This window comes from Brienomyrus brachyistius, chromosome 2 (assembly GCF_023856365.1).
Source record: "Brienomyrus brachyistius isolate T26 chromosome 2, BBRACH_0.4, whole genome shotgun sequence".
NCBI lineage: Eukaryota > Metazoa > Chordata > Actinopteri > Osteoglossiformes > Mormyridae > Brienomyrus > Brienomyrus brachyistius.
Window position 1 is genome coordinate 7,957,701 of NC_064534.1, and position 18,735 is coordinate 7,976,435.

General features: G+C 41.7%; 1 protein-coding gene across 2 annotated transcripts; it reads right to left on the reverse strand.

Annotated features, from left to right (window-relative positions):
• Nucleotides 1–11,508: 11,508 nt before the first annotated feature.
• LOC125726608 (GTP-binding protein Di-Ras2-like) lies at nt 11,509–16,848 on the reverse strand. Of its 2 annotated transcripts, none has more exons than XM_049002953.1 (2): nt 16,684–16,848; nt 11,509–15,778 (listed from the first exon to the last, which is right to left on the reverse strand). In XM_049002953.1, the coding sequence occupies exon 2, from the start codon at nt 15,762–15,764 to the stop codon at nt 15,165–15,167; it is 600 nt and encodes a 199-aa protein (XP_048858910.1). In that variant the 5' UTR covers nt 15,765–15,778; nt 16,684–16,848; the 3' UTR covers nt 11,509–15,164. The 2 variants fall into 2 exon arrangements, with proteins under 2 accessions (XP_048858910.1, XP_048858911.1); XM_049002954.1 differs by lacking the exon at nt 16,684–16,848 and adding an exon at nt 16,240–16,378.
• Between the last annotated feature and the right edge of the window lie 1,887 nt (nt 16,849–18,735).

Sequence of the window (18,735 nt, forward strand, 5' to 3'; positions counted from 1 at the left end):
CAAGATGTTTAGAAAGCGAAGTCAGGGGCATTTATATTCGCTCTATAAAAGAAGGCCAGAACGGACGCTGCTTTCTGGGGACGCGCTGGTCTTGGTCGTGCATCAAGCTGCTGGAGGTCCTTCACCGCTCCTCATCGGCCAGTGCGCTTCCTTCGGTGAGGTCAGGTCAAAGTCTCGGGGGAAAAGGTAGGTCTGTCACAAGGACCCACTGGTGACGGTTTGCGAGATGAGGATGGCGATAAGCCTGGAGAACATCATGGAGAACTTTGCCCCTGGACACCATGGAGTGCTCTCTTGGCGCCACATAGTACAAAGAGCAAAAAAGGCAAACCTCCATCTGTCTGTAAAACCCTGCTGGATAGCAATGAAAACAGACTACAACACACTATGTACCATAACTATGTACATCACACATCTCATATACACCCTGTTTAATTTTTATTTATATATTCTTATTTATCTAATAAAGCTAATAATAAATCTATCTAAAACTGATTCACATTCACTATCTATCTATCTATCTATCTATCTATCTATCTATCTATCTATCTATCTATCTATCTATCTATCTATCTATCTATCTATCTTTATCATGAAGATTAATTTGCATGATGGCTAGGGGGCATCAGCATCCCCCTTTTTCTCCAAACCGCTGGTGGCGTAACAGTATTCAGTTACCTCGCCGTTTGTGATTCATCCCACACCCAAAACCATGCATCCGATCTGAGACGGGAACGTGAATGACTCTTTTTCTCCGTGGAGGAATCTGATCACATGCTCTGGTGTTCTTCGGAAGTGTAGTTTAAAATTACAGCGTAGCCAAAGCGTCATGTACTTTTGTCGTAAAACAAAAAGTCCGGGCTAAGTAAAGGATACAAACGGATCCTGAAATGCATTGTATGATTTAATGGAGAGATGGCCACCACCCAGAGAGGATGAGTGACTGTTTCAATGTACTGGGTCACCCCCACAGGGATATACTGGTCCGATTGCAGGTCAATGAACAATAAGCTCAAGAACAGACAACTGACATTTAGATCAAGGCCTTGAGACATTTTTCTTTGCTTGGTTATTAACTGCTGCTGCGTATCTTAATATACATCAGCTCATGTTGTTTTTTTCCATTGCGGTTTTTCCACATGGTTGTCCTTTCTCCCCAGTGCCACCCATGCGTTGGGCTCATGTGCACCCTTTGAGGGATGCAAATTTTGATAAAAACCTGCCTTGTTGGTGCCAAAAGCCTGTTGAAGAGTTATGCTGAAAATAGTATCTAAAATGGGAGATGTTAGCACAGCGATTCCATCAGGGCTCCATCATGGCAGGCTTATATTCGCCTTTGTATTAGCAGATAACCCCCTTTGCTCTCTCTGCAGCCCTCGAAAACCACCCACCCCCCCCCCCCCCCCAACCAGAGCCCCTGCATCCTAGCAACAGCCCAGGACCATTGATGCAGTATTGATTTTCCCTCTCAAGCTCACATCTGCCCCAAAAAAGCTCACCAGTCAACAACAAGCAAACAATTAATACACACGTCCTTCGCTGAAGAAGATTCACATTACATCCATGGCCTGTCAGCCAGGGTCATCAGAATTTCTCAACTTTGCTTCACACGTTTGTGCGAGCTATGACAACAACGAGATGCGTGTGGGTATGAGTCCAGCCCTGTCCCTGTCGATGTGCGTGTGTCGAGTATCCTAGCTGTCCGCATGCGGCTCCTCTCTAAGCACTCGGAGAGCTGTTCGGGTTATTGGTGATTCGAAGGTGCTCTTTGTGTGTGGATGTGTGTGAGTGAACGAGTCCTTTAGGATGGATGGCCAGGCAGCCTGCTCAATCTAACCCTGATTGGATGAGCGATTACTCAGAATGTTTGGCTAGAAGTGAAAAGGTCCTGTTAACATTCCAGGCTTAAGCTAGTACTTTTAAATGATATGTTTACGACACTAAATATAGACCTCTTTCCTTTAAAATTTATATTGTCTATATTTATATTGTTTTCAATATCAGCTCATTTGTTTGCATTAACTGCTCATTTTGCACAACCTATACCTCTAGTTTGCACTTGTACCGTTGCATCTTCCTGTCTGTATTTTATGCTATAGACCACCTCATGTGTATTTTGCAGAGAGCAACAACCTACACTATTCGCTGTGAAGTGCATTGGGACAACTTCATTGTGAAAGGTGCTATTTAAAAATAAAAGTATTGTATTATAATTTATCTATAATTTATTCATAATTTACTGTATTTGTATATATTTGATTTGCACCTGGTTAGATGATAGCTGCATTTCACTGGCCTTGCACCAGTGCTCAGCACAATGACAATAAAGTTTAGTCTAAATCTAAGAATCGAAATCTTAATTTACGTGCATTTTTAATCCTGTATATACCAACAGGATGAGGAAAATGGCCCTTTAAAGTGGAAACAGAGCAGGGAAACGGGAGATGAGAACAAGGGCTCAAAACCTCAGCTGCCACCTCGACCGACTGTATCAATTAAAAGTGGATTAACTCTACATGTCTGTAGGGCTGAAAATAAATCGCTCAGCAGTACTTTAGACCTACTGTGGTTTAAAACACCCACCTGCAATGGTCTTGGCTCAGAAGAAAAACAAGATTATGCCAAATTTAATATCCTAAATACAATTCAATTCTAAGTCTGTTATGGACTGGCATCCCATCTAGAGCGAACCCCAGCTTTCAGCTGCCTGGGATAGGTTCCAGCCCCCAACCCCACCCACCCCCCCCCCCCCCCCCAAGCCTGACCAAGGTAAAAGATTAGAAAATGGATGGATGAATGAAATACGATATGGATAGAATGTGACTGTGTGAGGTAAAAGGGCTCAGTGACGATGTAAACAGTCCTGGTGATGCAAACTGACCTTATCACCAAAAACGATGTTGGCTACACGTGAAATTATGCGAACACACCCAGCCAATCAATCTAATACGTCATGCTGTACTTGTTCACAGATGACACAGATTTGACATAGTTTGCTAGGCTAAGACATAACCACGGCTAACTGCATGTTGACTAAACCCCCAGGGATGCAAAGTAGACTGTTGCGAGTTTGACTCATCCATACCCGAGCATTTGAATGAATCACTGAAAGTGTGTTTGTCTGATTTTTCACACAAAGCTGCTTTTTCCTGGGCTTCGGAGAGCCCAGGGGACACACGGATAAGCTTCCCAAAGCTTTACGAAATCCATCCCTACGTTTTTTTTTTCTTGCTTACCCAAAATGAAATGGGTTCCTTTCCTTTGGAATCGCAGTACAATAACGACTCAGCTGCTTACACAGATAAATCGGTTCTGTATAAGCAAGACACACACTCAGACATTCTCTTTGTGGTGATTACTGCACTTTATAGTAATAAATATATATAAGGCACAAATGGTCCTGTCAGAGACTATGAAGTCATGAAAATTGCTATAACTAAACATGTAAAATTAGCAGTTATTTACCCCATTAAAAAAGTAAATACTCTAGACAATCCCTTTATTTCGAGCTGAAGTGTATGATGCAAAGTGTCCCCCTTTATAAGACAATACCCGCCTAGGGAATATTTGTTATCCATGAGTGTGACAGCACAAGAATCCCCCAAAATTAAACAAATACATAAATAAACAAACAAAGTGTTCAGTGTGGGTGGTTCGGCTGAGGTAGAAACATGCGTGTTGATTATAAGAGAGGTGTATTATTTACGTGGGACAGTACAGTGATGTAATAGCATCTGTCAGTGAGGCATATTCATCAAGCTTAAAATGGTACAGATAGGTTATCAGGTCACGAATAACAAAAACTGCTAACATTTAAAGTGAATCAAACCAATAATGTCAGAGGAGGGAGGACAGAGAGCGACTCCACCATGACACATACAACAATTTAATTTGTGTAGCTTCAGTTATAATGAGAACCCAAGTGTATGTCAGGGTCAGCACCTGTTGGTCCCAGTCTTTTCTGTCTTACTCCGATGTCCGAGTCTTTAGTGTTTCCCAATTTTACGTGACATATGAGTTTTGGATATGTCTGCAGGACACCTCAGTCTTCTGCCCCAAGCTCCACTCACTACTTGCTGCTTCAGCCCGCCTCCCAGTTTCCGGCCACGCCCCTTTCGCCCTCTGACCTCTGACCCTGTGTTTCGGTCGAGGATAAACCCTACTGATCACATCCAGCTCGAGCTCTTGCTCATGCTTTGTCTTTTGCTGTGTTGGTTTGCTGTTTCTGATTGACTTCTTGCGTATGACGGTTCTGATCGTTTGGTTTCGGGTTTTCCGCTTGACCTCTCGCTTGGCTCCTGACTGCTGTCTTTGTCTCGCCCCTTCGGATACCGTGTTTCGGCCTGTGTGTTTTCTGTACCTGTCTGTTAGGTGCGTAAGGAGTGACTGTCTTTTTGTTTATGCGTACGTGGTGTTTACTGTGGTTTTGGTTAGGGAGTTAGATTTAGTCTTTGTCATTTCGTTTTCTCTTGTTTTCATTACCTTTAGAATTAGCTCAGTTTGGGACGTGTTCGTTAGCCGTTTTGCTTGCTGTCTTGGCCTGGGTCACTCCCGAAGTTTGTTGCACCTCGTGTTTGTAAAAGTGTGTGAATAAATATTTAAAAAATACAAAAAAATCCCTTTGTTTCCCGTGTTCCCTTTTCCCATTCCTTGGTTGTCTCGTCTTCCCCTCTCCTTTTCCCATACCTTTCTGTCGGTCCTCAACGCTAGACTGGGGATCGTAACACCCAGTTCCCCAAATGGCCGCATGGCTCAATGTGCTGAGCATGTAGCTTCCTGTTTACCCCTCTGTTGTGTATTTAAATCCCACCTCCTCTGTTTTTGTATTTTGTTCCCTAGTGTTTCATTGGTTTCATCAGTTTTTCTAGTTCCTGTAATTTTGTGGTTTGCTTTCTGTTTTGGTTTCTTGCTTTGTGCCTTGGTTGTGTTTTATTTGTCTGTCTTATTTCCCCAGTTTTAGATTCTGTTTTCCTTGTTTCTATGTCAGTTCCTAGTTTCCCTGTTTAGTTTCTGAGTAAGTATTAGTTCCACCTGTTGCCTGTCCTTGTGCCTGTCCTTGTGCCTGTCCTTGTGCCTGTCCTTGTGCCTGTCCTTGTGTCTGTCCTTGTGTCTGTCCTGGTGCCTGTCCTTGTGCCTGTCCTTGTGCCTGTCCTTGTGTATTTGCCTGATTGCTTGTTGCCCTGCACCCTCCCCGATTGGTTAATTGTCTATGTCTCACTCCTGCTTGTCATTACCCGGTTCAGTTTTCGTGTTTAAGTTCCTGCCTGCCTGCCTGCCTGCCTTCTGGTTAATCTTTGTTTTTCCCCTTTTACTTTTGACCCCCCGGTCCTAGTGTTTTCTCTTATAAACCCTGTTTGTCTGGTGGGCCACCAGTGAGTCGTCCACTTTCTGTTCTTGCCTGCACTATGCCTCACCCTTCAGGCCAAACCTGCCCGGATCCCCACACCAATTCTGCCACCAAGCCCCCACATTTTTTTCTGTAAATAGGAAGACCTGCTTGCAGGGCTAGATGCATATTAACAACATACCCAGAACAAAGAAATTGCAGGTTAGGGGTCTTTGCTCAAGGGCCTAATGGAGTAAGATCACTTATGACATTCATGGGAATCAAACCAGCAACCTTCTGATTAGAGTACAGACCACTAGCGTCTGAGCCACCACTCAACCTGCCAGTTCTGTAAAGTATAGATTCAGATGAACATAATGCATCTTACTAAGTTGCCTCTTAAAAGGAAACTCACAAAAGTGTTTTAGAAATATTGAACAAAGTTCCTATCCCTCTCTTGAGAGGATGGTCCTCCATTAATTCAGCTGACAATGTACAATGTTTTGTATCAGACAGACAGCCTTTGTAGGTAATGAGTGCTTAAACTGTTTTCAAAGGTTAAAAAAGCTTCCTGTGAGGCAGTACCGGCCCTAGCTGATGTGGTACTAGGTGAGCATCACTGCTGCCCCCCGGCGGCAAGTCAGCGCCCCCTCAAAAGTCAGTGCCCTGGATGGCTGCCTAAATTGCCCATCGGATTGACTGGCCCTGCTGTGGCCACAGATCCAGTAAACTCTGTCCGTGCAGCATCTGTAGGTCACTGCTTACAGCTGCAGTGGGGGCAACGTAATAGTGTACGTGTAAACAGTGACTGAAGTGTTCAGCCAGTAAGAAAACGGATCACACTGCATGCCATGAGTCATTCATCATCCAATCATTTACCCTGGTCAGAGACACAGGGGGGTCTACCTGAAGCCTATCACATGCAGCGTTGGTCGAAAGGCAGGGATACATCCGGGACAGGATGCTAGTTCATCACAGGACAGAGATAACCATACACTATGGGCAACAGAGAAACACCCTTAACATCCATTAAGGGTGTTAATATAATATTAACAATGCAAGGCTTGCAATTAATGCTATACATACACATATCATATATATGACTGACTGGGGAATAGAACAAAGGCAGGCATTTAAATACACTGGAAACAAGAAATAACTAGTGGCAGGTGTGAGCTGTAAGGAAGTAGGGCCAACAATTAGCAGGTGAGGTCAATTAACGGATTCAGCAGGTTCAAACACCAAGGGAAACTAAAACAAGGACTGTAAGGGACTGTAACCGGAATACATGTGCGTAATAAACCAAGAGAACATAAAATCAATGTTAAACACAGATGAAAATAACAGCTACGCCTGGACGATGGCCAAACCACATGGCAGCTGATGGAGTAGGAAAACACAATAGGGACTGAGGGGCTGCAAGATAAAGGAGGGAATAGGATGAACAGCAACACCTGCTGGCCAAATGAGGACAAGACATATGGGACAGCGCTAGACAAGCACCGATCCTGACAGTGTGAGTGAGAAGATGACAAGGTTTTGATTGCACCACCTGCAGGAGAGTTTGTGCAGGACAACCAAACACAATTCCAGAATCAGACTTCATTTACGCAACTGGACGTCTGTTTTTTCAGCAAACTGTCACAAGGTTAAACCAGCCTTCCGAAGTACAGCACCAAAGTCTCAAATCCAGTGTCCTAATCCACAATTAAGTTGCATACAGTGGACCCTTCACTTACAAACTCAATTAATTTTCCTAGTGTATTCACCAAAAAGTTCTAAAATGTGCCTAGCCTACTGGAACCGACTGAAATTATGTCCACAAAGAGGCGTATCTGGACTCAGACTGACGCCTACGGATGCTTCTCGGGCATCTCTGCTCTTTGTTTCAAACCGCACAAACGGATACCCATTTTGACCTCAGCTGACATTTAGATTTTGGTCGTAAGTCAAAACTAAAATTTTGGTCGTAACCCAAGTTGTTCGTATGTCAGGCCAGTTGTACATCGAGGGTCCGCTGTATATGGTTCGATAACCATTTTTTTCTTATTCGAAAGGCGACCTGTTGTACCGCGTGACATGCACCGTACCACGTCTAAATTCCTTCTTCATGCAAAACTTTGACATTTCTTACAGCCTTTTATGTATTTATCATTCTCACCTTTGCTTATTATATACAGGCAATAAAATATTTCTTCCACGCTCAGATACCCAAATAGTTATCTATCAGGTTTTCCATCTGCAGTGTGTGTACTATTCTGGCTGAGCCTGGTCCTGTGTCTGTCATTTCTGTATGCATCCATCCATCCATCCATCCAGGGTCATCCATTTCTTTTTATACAGAATATGCCTATTGAATTTACATATTGTTTAAAAATTGAAATATGATTTTCATGACTGACTTTTTTTGTTTTGAGTAGTTTGCTTGCTTAAAATACTTTCCTCTCCAATTAGACTCCAGTTGCTTTGATGACGTAAATCACGCGCTTCTGCGTCAGGCTCTAATTCTCTTTAGCAGATTCAAACGTTACTGGCCCCTCGCCGCTTCATTGGTAGATCTCGGAGACGGCTTCCTTATGACTGGGCTTCTTGGCTGTCTGTGGAAAAATACACCACCTAACACCTGTCAAGTGACCTACTAACACAAATCCGTGAAAGAGACTCCGGGGAGATGCTGGCTGGCTTCCGTGCATGCAGCCTGTTGGGTTTTACTAAATGAACTCTGATCGGTCTGCTCCCCAGTTCACAGTCGCTTAATTGATTTGTTTAAAAAGAAAAAGGTAGAAGTGCAGCGTAAACACATGGGGTCCGTTTGGTCTGAAAGGTGAGTTTCGTCAGCTGTTCTGTGAAAACTTTTGCCTGCATGCATTATTATTATTCTGCGAACGCAGCAGTGCAATGCACTGTAAGGTGATGAAGCTGACGGTGTCTTCTCTGTGCTGTAAAGAAGTACCAAATTACGAGCTATAACTTTTTCGCCTATAGGTCTATACAGCAGTCATCCATCCATCCATTTTCCTAACCGCTTATCCTAGTGGGTCGCGGGGGGTCCGGAGCCTATCCCGGAAGCAATGGGCACGAGGCAGGGAACAACCCAGGACGGGGGTCCGGCCCATCGCAGTATAGCAGTCATGTTAAATAATAATAATAATAATAATAATAATAATAATAATAATAATAATAATAATAATAGGCCTGTCGCCGATGTGGTGTCGCTGCAGCTTTTGCGGTCTTGGTAGGTTTGTGTATATAATGGGGAGAAGTTGTTTTCAGCAAGAAATTTGTAATGACAGTATCGCTTAATGGGATAGGGGCTCTTGGGATAAACTGAAACCAGCAAAAGACAAAAAAAAGAAAAGAAAAAAGAATCTCAGTGCCATAAATGCAGATGTTTCATCGCTATGGGAATCTGAAGCTTTTGTAGGCGGTATCTCGGCTCGCCATCCCACAGACTAAAGGTGACACGCTGTCAGCGCCCTAATCAAGTGTAGTTTTCGTGTTTGTTTTTGCCGACGCTACGCTGTAAAGGTTGTATCACCCTATTGGTGGGCTATTTTAGTGCTTGCCATATTCAGGGTCAACGGGAGGAGGGTTGATTAGTCAAAATGAATATTGGGGGGAGTACAATTCCCCCCGGTTCCCACGCTCCTATTCAAGGTTACACGATGTATTTTTGCGAGTGGGAATGGGATGTAATAGTATAGTAAGTATAATAACAATAATATTTGGCGCTAATAATATGTGTGAAATTGAAGAATGTCAGAAATGAGTAAATAGCAATTCATCGTGAAAGGAAGCGACCTGTGTACCGATTAAACCGCACAAAGTACTGTGGCTTTGTCAGCACAAGTTACATAATTTTGAGAATATTAAAGTAATGTAAATGCACAATGAATCCCGCTTTGTCCTTAGGCATATCTGCTATAAATTAATTAGTAAATAATTATGCGATTTACGACTTTGTGGTAGTGATTTGGCTTGGTGATACTCTTGTCAAGTTCAAGAATAAAACACCTGGAAGGGCGAGTTTGATGTGCATTACGCTTCTATTTTTGAGAGTTTCAAATTATATAGTATATCTATATATACTATATTTACACCTTTATTGTGTTATTCGGTGTAGGCGTATACATGTTTGATTTTATTGGGAATTAAATTGCGTAAAAATATTTTCTGCAGTTCAGTGTTTAACCACAAGGTGGAAGTAATGCCCTGTTTTCTAAGTTGGAAGGGATTTTTCTTCATAAATTCTACACTTTCGGTAATACTCATACAGTGCATTAGCAGAAGTATTGAGGAAAAAATGATGGAATGTTTAAGGCTCTTTTTATTCTTTTAAAAACATGTTTCCTGCTGTAGGTGCTTTAGCACTGGGCATCAAACTTTCGGGTTTGGACACAAACAGATTGAATCACTTTTTAGGGAGTTAAAGCATCAAAAAATGAGCAGGAACGATACCCTTCTGGTGAATATGCACTCAATTAAGAAAAAATTGTGCTCTGACAATTCCTGTAATCCGGAGAATTTTCTCTATTTCGCAGTGGCATCAGAATCTAATGGACAAGCGAGGACTCATAATATATCAAACACATCCATCCAGATGAATATTCCCATGTGTTGTAGGAAAAGGGGGTGTATTCCAGACGAAAGAGAAGAAAGATGATGTACTGGGAGATGAGAAGGAAGAATAATGAGGCGGTGAAACGCTCGAGGGATAAGCCTTGTCTCCATGAGATTTTGGAGAGCAAGCTGAGGGCACTGGTAGAGGAGAACACCAGCATCAAAGCTGAGCTGCTCTCTCTGAAGCTCAGGAATTGGATTTCTAGCTCCTTAGCTCAGCCCCATGAGATGCAGAACATCTCTGTGTCCAGGTCATCCTGCTGTAAAGCGTTCAGTCCATGCACCAGCTTCGACACTCATGCCATAAAGGCATTATGGCATCTCTGCCATAAAGTCCTCACTTCAAACTCATGGTCCCCAACCATTGCATATGTCTAAGACCCACACGGGAGGGCGCTCGCAGAAGGCGTCAAGCATGAGCTGTAGGACAGTATGAGTTTGACTGGAAAGAAATTCATATAACCTCCATGAAAACTATGTGGCCAATAGCTCCCCTGAAATTATAGCTTCAGGTTCTTGACTGTTTTGCAAAGCAGATGCTCATTAGTAACTCCTCCGGAACGTCAGGTGGCGATGAAGGGGTGACGAGCAGAAGGTTCCAAAAGCGGAAAATGGGATTTGGGTTCTCTGACTAGGTGGGAAGATTCAGAACGAGGTGCGTCGGCAGTGCACTCAAAGTTTGATCAGCCGCATTGTTAAATTTGACACTGGACTTAGTACTAATTTATCAGTCGCATTAGAACAGATTTGATATGCGTTGTAGTAGGACTGACTGCATTTGTTCAAGAGACAAGAGTCAGTTACAGTCTGTGAAAATAAATTATGTGTTTAGAAACAGAAGGATGCTACTAAGATGTAATTCGGGACAAAACAAGGTGCAAAATAAGCCTCAAAACTATCAAATGCAGTGAAAATGCAGGGGGTTAGTAGGTGTCTGCTTTCCAAAGGAAGACTCCGTTTTAGAGCAAGTGTAGTCCAGTGGTATGTTTAAAATGGAGGTGCAAGACACAAACACACTACAATATTGCTGGTAGAAGGAGGTGTGTTTGCATATATATGGGTGCAACAATGCACCGTGGCACGATATTTCGGGATTGGAAAACATGACGATACGCATCGTAGTGGTGACTGCAGTGCAGTACTCATTCATGTTAACACAAGAGGACGCGAAATAGGCGTAATCTCAGTTTCGTCATGAGATTTTTATTTTTGCATTTTGCACTGGAGTCTGCAGAACACAGAAAAAAATGGTTTTAAAACATTTTTTTTGTTCGTTATGGACATGCCTAAAAACAAAGTTATGAGAATGGTGAGGTCTTATTTTCCAAGTCTTATTTTGTTTGTGAGTGTATTGAACCATGAGCCCGGAATCGTTCGTCGAACGGAATCGTGAGTGGACTGTATCGTTACACCCCTATTAATCCAGCCCTCTGAAACCCAAGTGCATTTTGATTTCTCCAGCGCTGGCTTATCAAACGGTTGCTTAGCTGAATGATGCTAAGATGTAAGAATTGTAAGCCGCAATAGCAGTACCTGGACTAAATAAAAAGGCGAATTCTGAATTAAATGCATAATTGTCTTTATTTTGTGCCATGATATACACAAGAAAATATAAACCTTTCGGCAATCCTGATTCTATATAGAACTATAAAACATGTCATTAGTCGTTAGTTTTCTACTGTTTAAACACCTCAAATAATAAGTACTCAACAACAGAAAATAATGAGGCTTTTGTATACATTAGAACTTATATCATTGTATTTTTACTAGACTGCTTGTTCTTTTTTAACGAGTTAAAATACCTTTTCTACTTGTTTCTCAAGGAAACATACATGAATATGTCTGGATTTAAAAATCAGGAATTGGTAGGTCAAGCTTACTTGGAGTTACAGACGACCTTCTTAAAAGCGAGTGAGTAAAGTAACGCCGACCGTCTACGTTTTAATCTGCGAAATTGTGCCTTTTTCGTTCCACAATTTTTTTATGTCAAGCACATCAGTAATTTCTTTACAGTATATGTCAAAATTATTCTTAACAAAAAGAACCTAAAGGATTTAATAATGAAGTCTCATAAAACTATGCGCAATATAATGTGTACGCGTTGTGAATTATTTTAAAAACATTCACGTGTTACACAACAGAATTTTACATGGTTAAATGTACTCGATTGAAATTTCACACATAAAGTGACCATGTAGCTCTAAGAACATGATCACACGGTTTCTATACATTCTCGCAAACAAAGAAGGGAAATATTTAATCTGACAGGATTAATGACTGGATTGCTGACTGGATTATTGACTGGATTACTGACTGGAATCTTTTGCTGTTGCTTGTCTTTAATGTGTTACTGAAGAACATATTTATTAATGGCGTCTGTAGCACATTGCGCTAACAATGCAAAGGGGTTTGTGGGATCAGATCCCAGCAAATATACATAAAATAAAGCCAGTAGCGGGCAGCACTGCAAAATTTACCAAGATGACCCCACCGCCCACCCCAGGCGTCTTTTGATCACAGATGATCACGCAAAGTTTGCAAAACTTTACCAAAAACTCCCCTCCCCATGTCACCCAATTGCACCAAGCTCACCCTGCTCTATGTCGCTTTGGATAAAAGCGTCGGATAAATTAATGAAACGTCAAGTTAAAAATGTTTGAAAAAACAATTCACAGCTTCAGCACTTGATATTGCACCTAGTTAAAACAACAACGGAAAAACCTTTGTATCAGAAGAAGGTACTATGAAATTATTTCAGTAGGTCTACATTACTAAATACTTGAGTTGTATTATCCTGTGAGCCTTTATCAGTACAAACCTACAAAACAATTTAGAAAAATAGAGACTTGCCATATGTTCTCGTTTAAAGAAAAACCATTTTGACATGTTTAATATAATTTTCGGAAAAGGCTGTTAAAAACAATAGTTGTGCTTATCAATATGTGAACAGTCTATGTCAGAAAAACGCAGGAAATAGATGTTTGACGTTCCCTGCACTCGACTGTGAAAAACACAACTTCGCCCATAAAACGAGCAGCCTACAGAAAATGGAGATTGGGTTAGTATGGGTAGAGGTCGCTGTTTCTCCAAGTTGAATGCAATAAGCACTGTGCTTAAAAAATAATAATTATAGCCATTAACAGTGTGCTCTCTTTTTCATACTACCAGAGAGGAACAGACGGTAATAGGACATATTTTTCCATATCCAAAGTCTGATAATACTGGCATGCAGTAAGAGCATTCTGTTAAAATACAAGCTAAGTAAGACCCCTCACGCGAAGAGAAAACGCATTACGTCACCTCATTCTCGTCTCCGTCCGCTCAAAGTGAAGTTATTCCTAGGATCAAAGCTATCTACAGCACGCATGGACTAAAGCTATTCATCATAAATGATTCTAAACTTTTTGTACAGTTCTCTAGTTTCCCGCGCTGTTTGCCCCACGATAATACAGGCTAATAAATAGCAGCCAATGCAGATTGAAAGCAACACGAAAGTAAAAAAAAAAAAAAACTTCATTCCTCTTAAAAAAATATTTAAAAAACAATCTCACCCCCTATCATCGTATATAAATATTACATAATATTTTAGCAAACTTGAAAGTGAAATGCAGTTACAAGGCTATGCAGTTAAACCGCACTGTAATTAATACCAGATTCATCCCAAAAAAAGAACAATATCTTGATTATGTAGCAGCATACATGAAAACAAACTAAACATAGTTCCGTAAAGCACGTACTGTCGGATATTTAAAAACATGGAAGCATTTTAACAGTACCTGTATTTTCATATACAGTGATACTATATTTTTTCTATAAACACTCATATTATGCACACAAATCAGTGTGTTAATGCTCTTTGTCTATAGTGGCTAAATTGTATCTTTAGCAGTTAACTCTACTGAACTACTGGAGTGTTTTTCTGTGATGAACGCGAACACACTCTAAACAGTTGATACTTCAATGACCAAGGAGTAAATGGTTATACAAAGAAACACCGATTACACATTAAAGTTACAGTTTACCGGAAACCAGTTATGAAGGGGGTTTATGACAAGCCTACTTATAACTTCTATTATCCTTCACTTTAGATTTAGTAGCAATATTCCACTGGAATCATCTATTTTAAGATTTGTACTACTCAGAATCATACTAGATCTAACTATAACCTTTATTATTGTAGTTCTTCTACAGGTTACTTGTTACATTGATACTTGTTCATATGGACACACCACATTAAATTGATAGACGTTCTGAACAAAAATCTAGGAACGTACTTTTGCCATATATCCACGTATCGGCCACCAGTGTTCCTGCCAACTCGTACCAAACGATTTCTGTGATTTACTACACTTTCACCCAGATGACACGGGCTGATGCGTTTCTTCGGTCGTACCTTCAAACTGCCGTTATACCTACCCCGACCTCTAACTGACCTTCGATAATTAACATGTAGCCTTGTTCCTGTGCCTGCGCTACATTATCATGCACATGTAACGGTCGTCGCTGTCAACGGTTAGCAGGACTCAGCGTCAGATGTTGAGCCATTCGAAAGCATGCACGATTGTGGAAACCAGGCATTTCTCCAAAATGTTACATATACGTTCCATGTGAGCTAAACAAGGTGTATATAAGGATTTCATATGAATTGGTAAAGAGTTATATTATACTGTGGTATTTTGAAAATCTGGCACTATTGTCAGGCATAAGGAGTAATAGAGGAACGTACTTGTCTAAAGTGCCATGAAATTAAAGGTTTACTGGATCCCCATTAAACTCATTTTAAAATTCTTCCCAAGGACTGGACTATGCACATGTGTTAAAATTAAACTTCAGTCCAAATGAAATGTTTTTTCCGCAGCTGCACGAATATCGCCCTTATTTCAGAAGGACTGCACAGCCCACGGGGACTGACTAGGAATCACGAGCATGCTGTTCATTCTTCATTCTGATTCGCTATTCACACATACTGCAAACATCTCCCTGGAAGTGCTGGGAAGGGTGTGTGGAACACGGAGGATGGGATTTTCTTTCTAGTGCAAACGAGCATGGAGTTGTCATTCAGAAGCCTCTCAGTGTTTTGGTATCTGGATTTTTGTTTTGCTTGACTGCCTTTCACCTTCCATTGAAGGACGTCCTCTGCGGTCCTGATGTTGGCATTTTGCGTCGACCTTCCATGGTGTGGATGAGCGACGTCTCCAGAGCTCTGACCACGGTCCCTTCACATCAGCACACACTTGCTCTTCAGCTTCTCCGCCTGCTGCCTCTGCTTGCTCTTCTTGCCGTCGATCTGCAGACTGACGGAGCGCCGCTTCTCCAGGTTCAGCAGCTCCTGGAAGAGCTCCTTGACGTTGTGGTTGGTCTTGGCCGACGTCTCCATGAAAGCACACTTCCACTTCTTGGACATGGCCTCTCCATCACTCATCTCCACCTCCCGGTTCTGGGATTCATCACACTTATTGCCCACTAGCATGATAGGAATGTTCTCCACGTCGCCCTTGATCTGGCAGATCTGCTCGAAAATGGGCTTGAGCTCCTCCAGCGACTGTCGGCTGGTGATGGAGTAGACCAGGATGAAGGCGTGACCCTTGGAGATGGAGAGGCGCTGCATGGCGGGGAACTGGTGACTGCCGGTGGTGTCGGTGATCTGCAGGGTGCAGATGCTCTTGTCGCAGCTGATCACCTGCCTGTAGGTGTCTTCAATGGTGGGGATGTAGCTTTCCAGAAAGGTCCCCTTCACAAAGCGGATGACCAAGGAGCTCTTACCGACTCCCCCAGCGCCAAACACCACCACCCTGTAGTCGTTGCTTTGCTCTGGCATTGTTCCTCTGGAGCCTTAGATAGGAGAAATAAAATACAGTTAAACTCGAAAACGGAGCTATGTGACTGTTTACTGAATCTTCTACGTGATATATATGGTTTGTATACGACTGCCAGTGATGTAGCATTTGTTACAGTAAATAATCACATTCACATATTCAATTCAACGTTTCAAATCTTATACAAGTATAAAATTAGATAGTATATCTTATGTGTTATAATGTTTGCCTTGAATAGTCTGAATGCCATTTAAAAACGTGTATAGCGAAGATGGGAACGATACCAGCGTCTGTAACATACCACCTATGGGCTAGCGCTGATATAACTGATAAGATGCTGCAATATTACATCAAAGACAATATTTTTTTTAAATCCCAGGAAATACTATATCAGTTATTATAAAAATAACAGATCTCACAATTGTACACTTGCGACGAACCTTCGTATGCCCTTGCGAGGTAGTAAAACGGACCTACCATACAGTCTGCATGTAAGATGCGCAGAGATCCGCTAAAATGTATCTCTCACTATAAACATGCACATCGCCCCACCTAAGCAGCGACGAAATACACTGTGCGTGTCCGTGTAGCTTGGTAGTTATGCTGTGATATTTCATGTGTGCAGCATTACATGAGAGGTCATGCCGTGGACATGACGTGCTTCTTTACGTGTGATCGTTCGTTTATTTCAACATACCAACATAATCGCTATGCGAAACCAAATACTCCATGTATGAAATGCTTTTATAAGAATTAAAGCAATCGCATTTGTGACAGAAATGATTTTTTAACAGACACAGCATATTTGACAGGGAATTATAATATAAACACCAGCAATACATATAAATAAATACTGTGCATAACATGATCATCAATAGAATTACTTCGGGGTGAGAATGAAATGCAAAAAAAATGACTTACGGTAACAAGACTGAATATTTATGAGACGATTTTAGAAGTCAGATTTCATAGTGAAGACAAGGGGTATTAAAAGGTGAGCCTGAAACAGCGTGGTTCATCCGCACTGAGCTCTGCGCCGTGACATGATCGCGCTATACGGCTCCCTTCAGCAGAGAAACGGTTGCGTAAGTTAGACGCCGACGTCACGGAGCAGAAAGGGTGGGAGAGACGCGCTTTAATGGCCACGAAGCGACCATCTCCACTGCAAAGCAAAAAAAAAAAAAAAAAAAAAGGCAAGAAACGCCTCTGCCAGACTGCTGCCCTTCACGGACGTTTACGCCTCGAATGGAACAATAGCAGCGTCTGCCGTACTGTCACAATTAAGATTCATCATTATTATGCGGACTCAGTTTCTTCCAGTGAAAAAATATCTGCGTTTCATAATTTTTCTGCGCTTGCTTAACTATTAGGTGAGTTATGTCTTCACAACACACTGAGGTTGGTTGGGTAGCCTATTCTAAATATCACTCAGCAAAAAAAAATAAAGCTGTTTGTGTGTGGGGGGGGCGGTCATGTCTATATTACATTGTGGGGACCAAATATCCTCCAGAATGTGATAATAATAATAAAAAAACCCTGTTATTTTGATGTTCTGGGAACCACTTTTTTCGGTCCTCAGAAGGGGAAACTCATTTATATGTTTTATATAAATACTGTAATCAAAAAACTAAAAATGCCATTAGTAGGTTTATTCATACTAAATCTAAAATGAAGAATAATACAAATTACAGTTAAGTCTGCATATGTATTGTTTGTTTGGTATATATATTTATATATGTATGTGTGTGTGTGTGTGTGTGTGTGTGTGTGTGTGTGTGTGTGTGTGTGTATGTGTATGTGTGTGTGTGTGTGTGTGTGTGTGTGTGTGTGTGTGTGTGTGTGTGTGTGTGTGTACTCCTGTAAAAAGAATTAAATGTAACACATATATTTCTTATACCTTTTGAAAAGCTTTAAGAATCCCAGGACCAAGCTCATCATTCCTGAACGACTGCCTGCTCCTCATTCAGGCTTGGTGCCTTTCTCATTGGTAATGTTTTAATAAACCCACTGACATCACTGTGTTTTCATGCCTCTAATTCTCTGTCATTTCATTTAGTTCCAGTGACCATAATAATTACTTCACGTACAAATACAAAATATCACTTTCAGAAATGAAAACAGCGAAAACCGTAATATATCCAGTCGGTTCAAATCTTCATACCGCGATAATGACGACATTCCCTCATCACCGTCACACAGTATGAGCCTCACCTAAAGGAAAAGGCTTAACACTGAAACCTGAACTGAATTAGGGGGGAAAAAAGGTGAATTAAAAACAATGCACATCACTAGTCTGCTATACTCCTGCAATGTCTTTCTCTTCAGTTCAGGGCTGACTTTAAGGTTCTTGTCCTGTCTTGTAAGGCTTTGAAGGGTCAGGCTCCTATAGCTGTGTACTGGAGCTGATTGATGAGTTTAATCCGGATTGCACTCTCAGATTGCAGGATGTAGGCCTTCGTGCGATTCCAATAAATAAAAGACAGCCTATAGCTGTAGGTCTGCTAGTTGGCAGAACAGCCAGCGTAAGGGATTCCCCTTGGTCTCAGTATTTAAATGTGAAGGAAAGCTAATTTTAGCCTAATTTAGCCACTGCACGTGTTGCTATTTGTCTTATGTATTCTTGTTATGCCTCAGTATCGGTACTGACCTGCTTTTCTTTCTGGTCCTTGGCGCCCGGGTGCTGTTAGTGTCCATGAGAAACACCAGCTGGACATATGTGATGCCTGTTAGCACGTCAGCATTCACGTGTACGTCGCCCCGATGCTGTCTGTTAACTCTTCTCTTCTTTATCACGCACTGCGCAGTGAGCACTGTATTGTCTCAGTAGTTACAGTTGTCACATTGAGTCCAAAGTGTGCTTCAGAGATTCCGTGGTGGGCGTGGCCATCCTCCACAGCCACTCACACCTCCAAGTAACTCGGTCTAGATCTCTGCATGACATGGGATGTAACCTACAGTATGGTACCTTCCCTA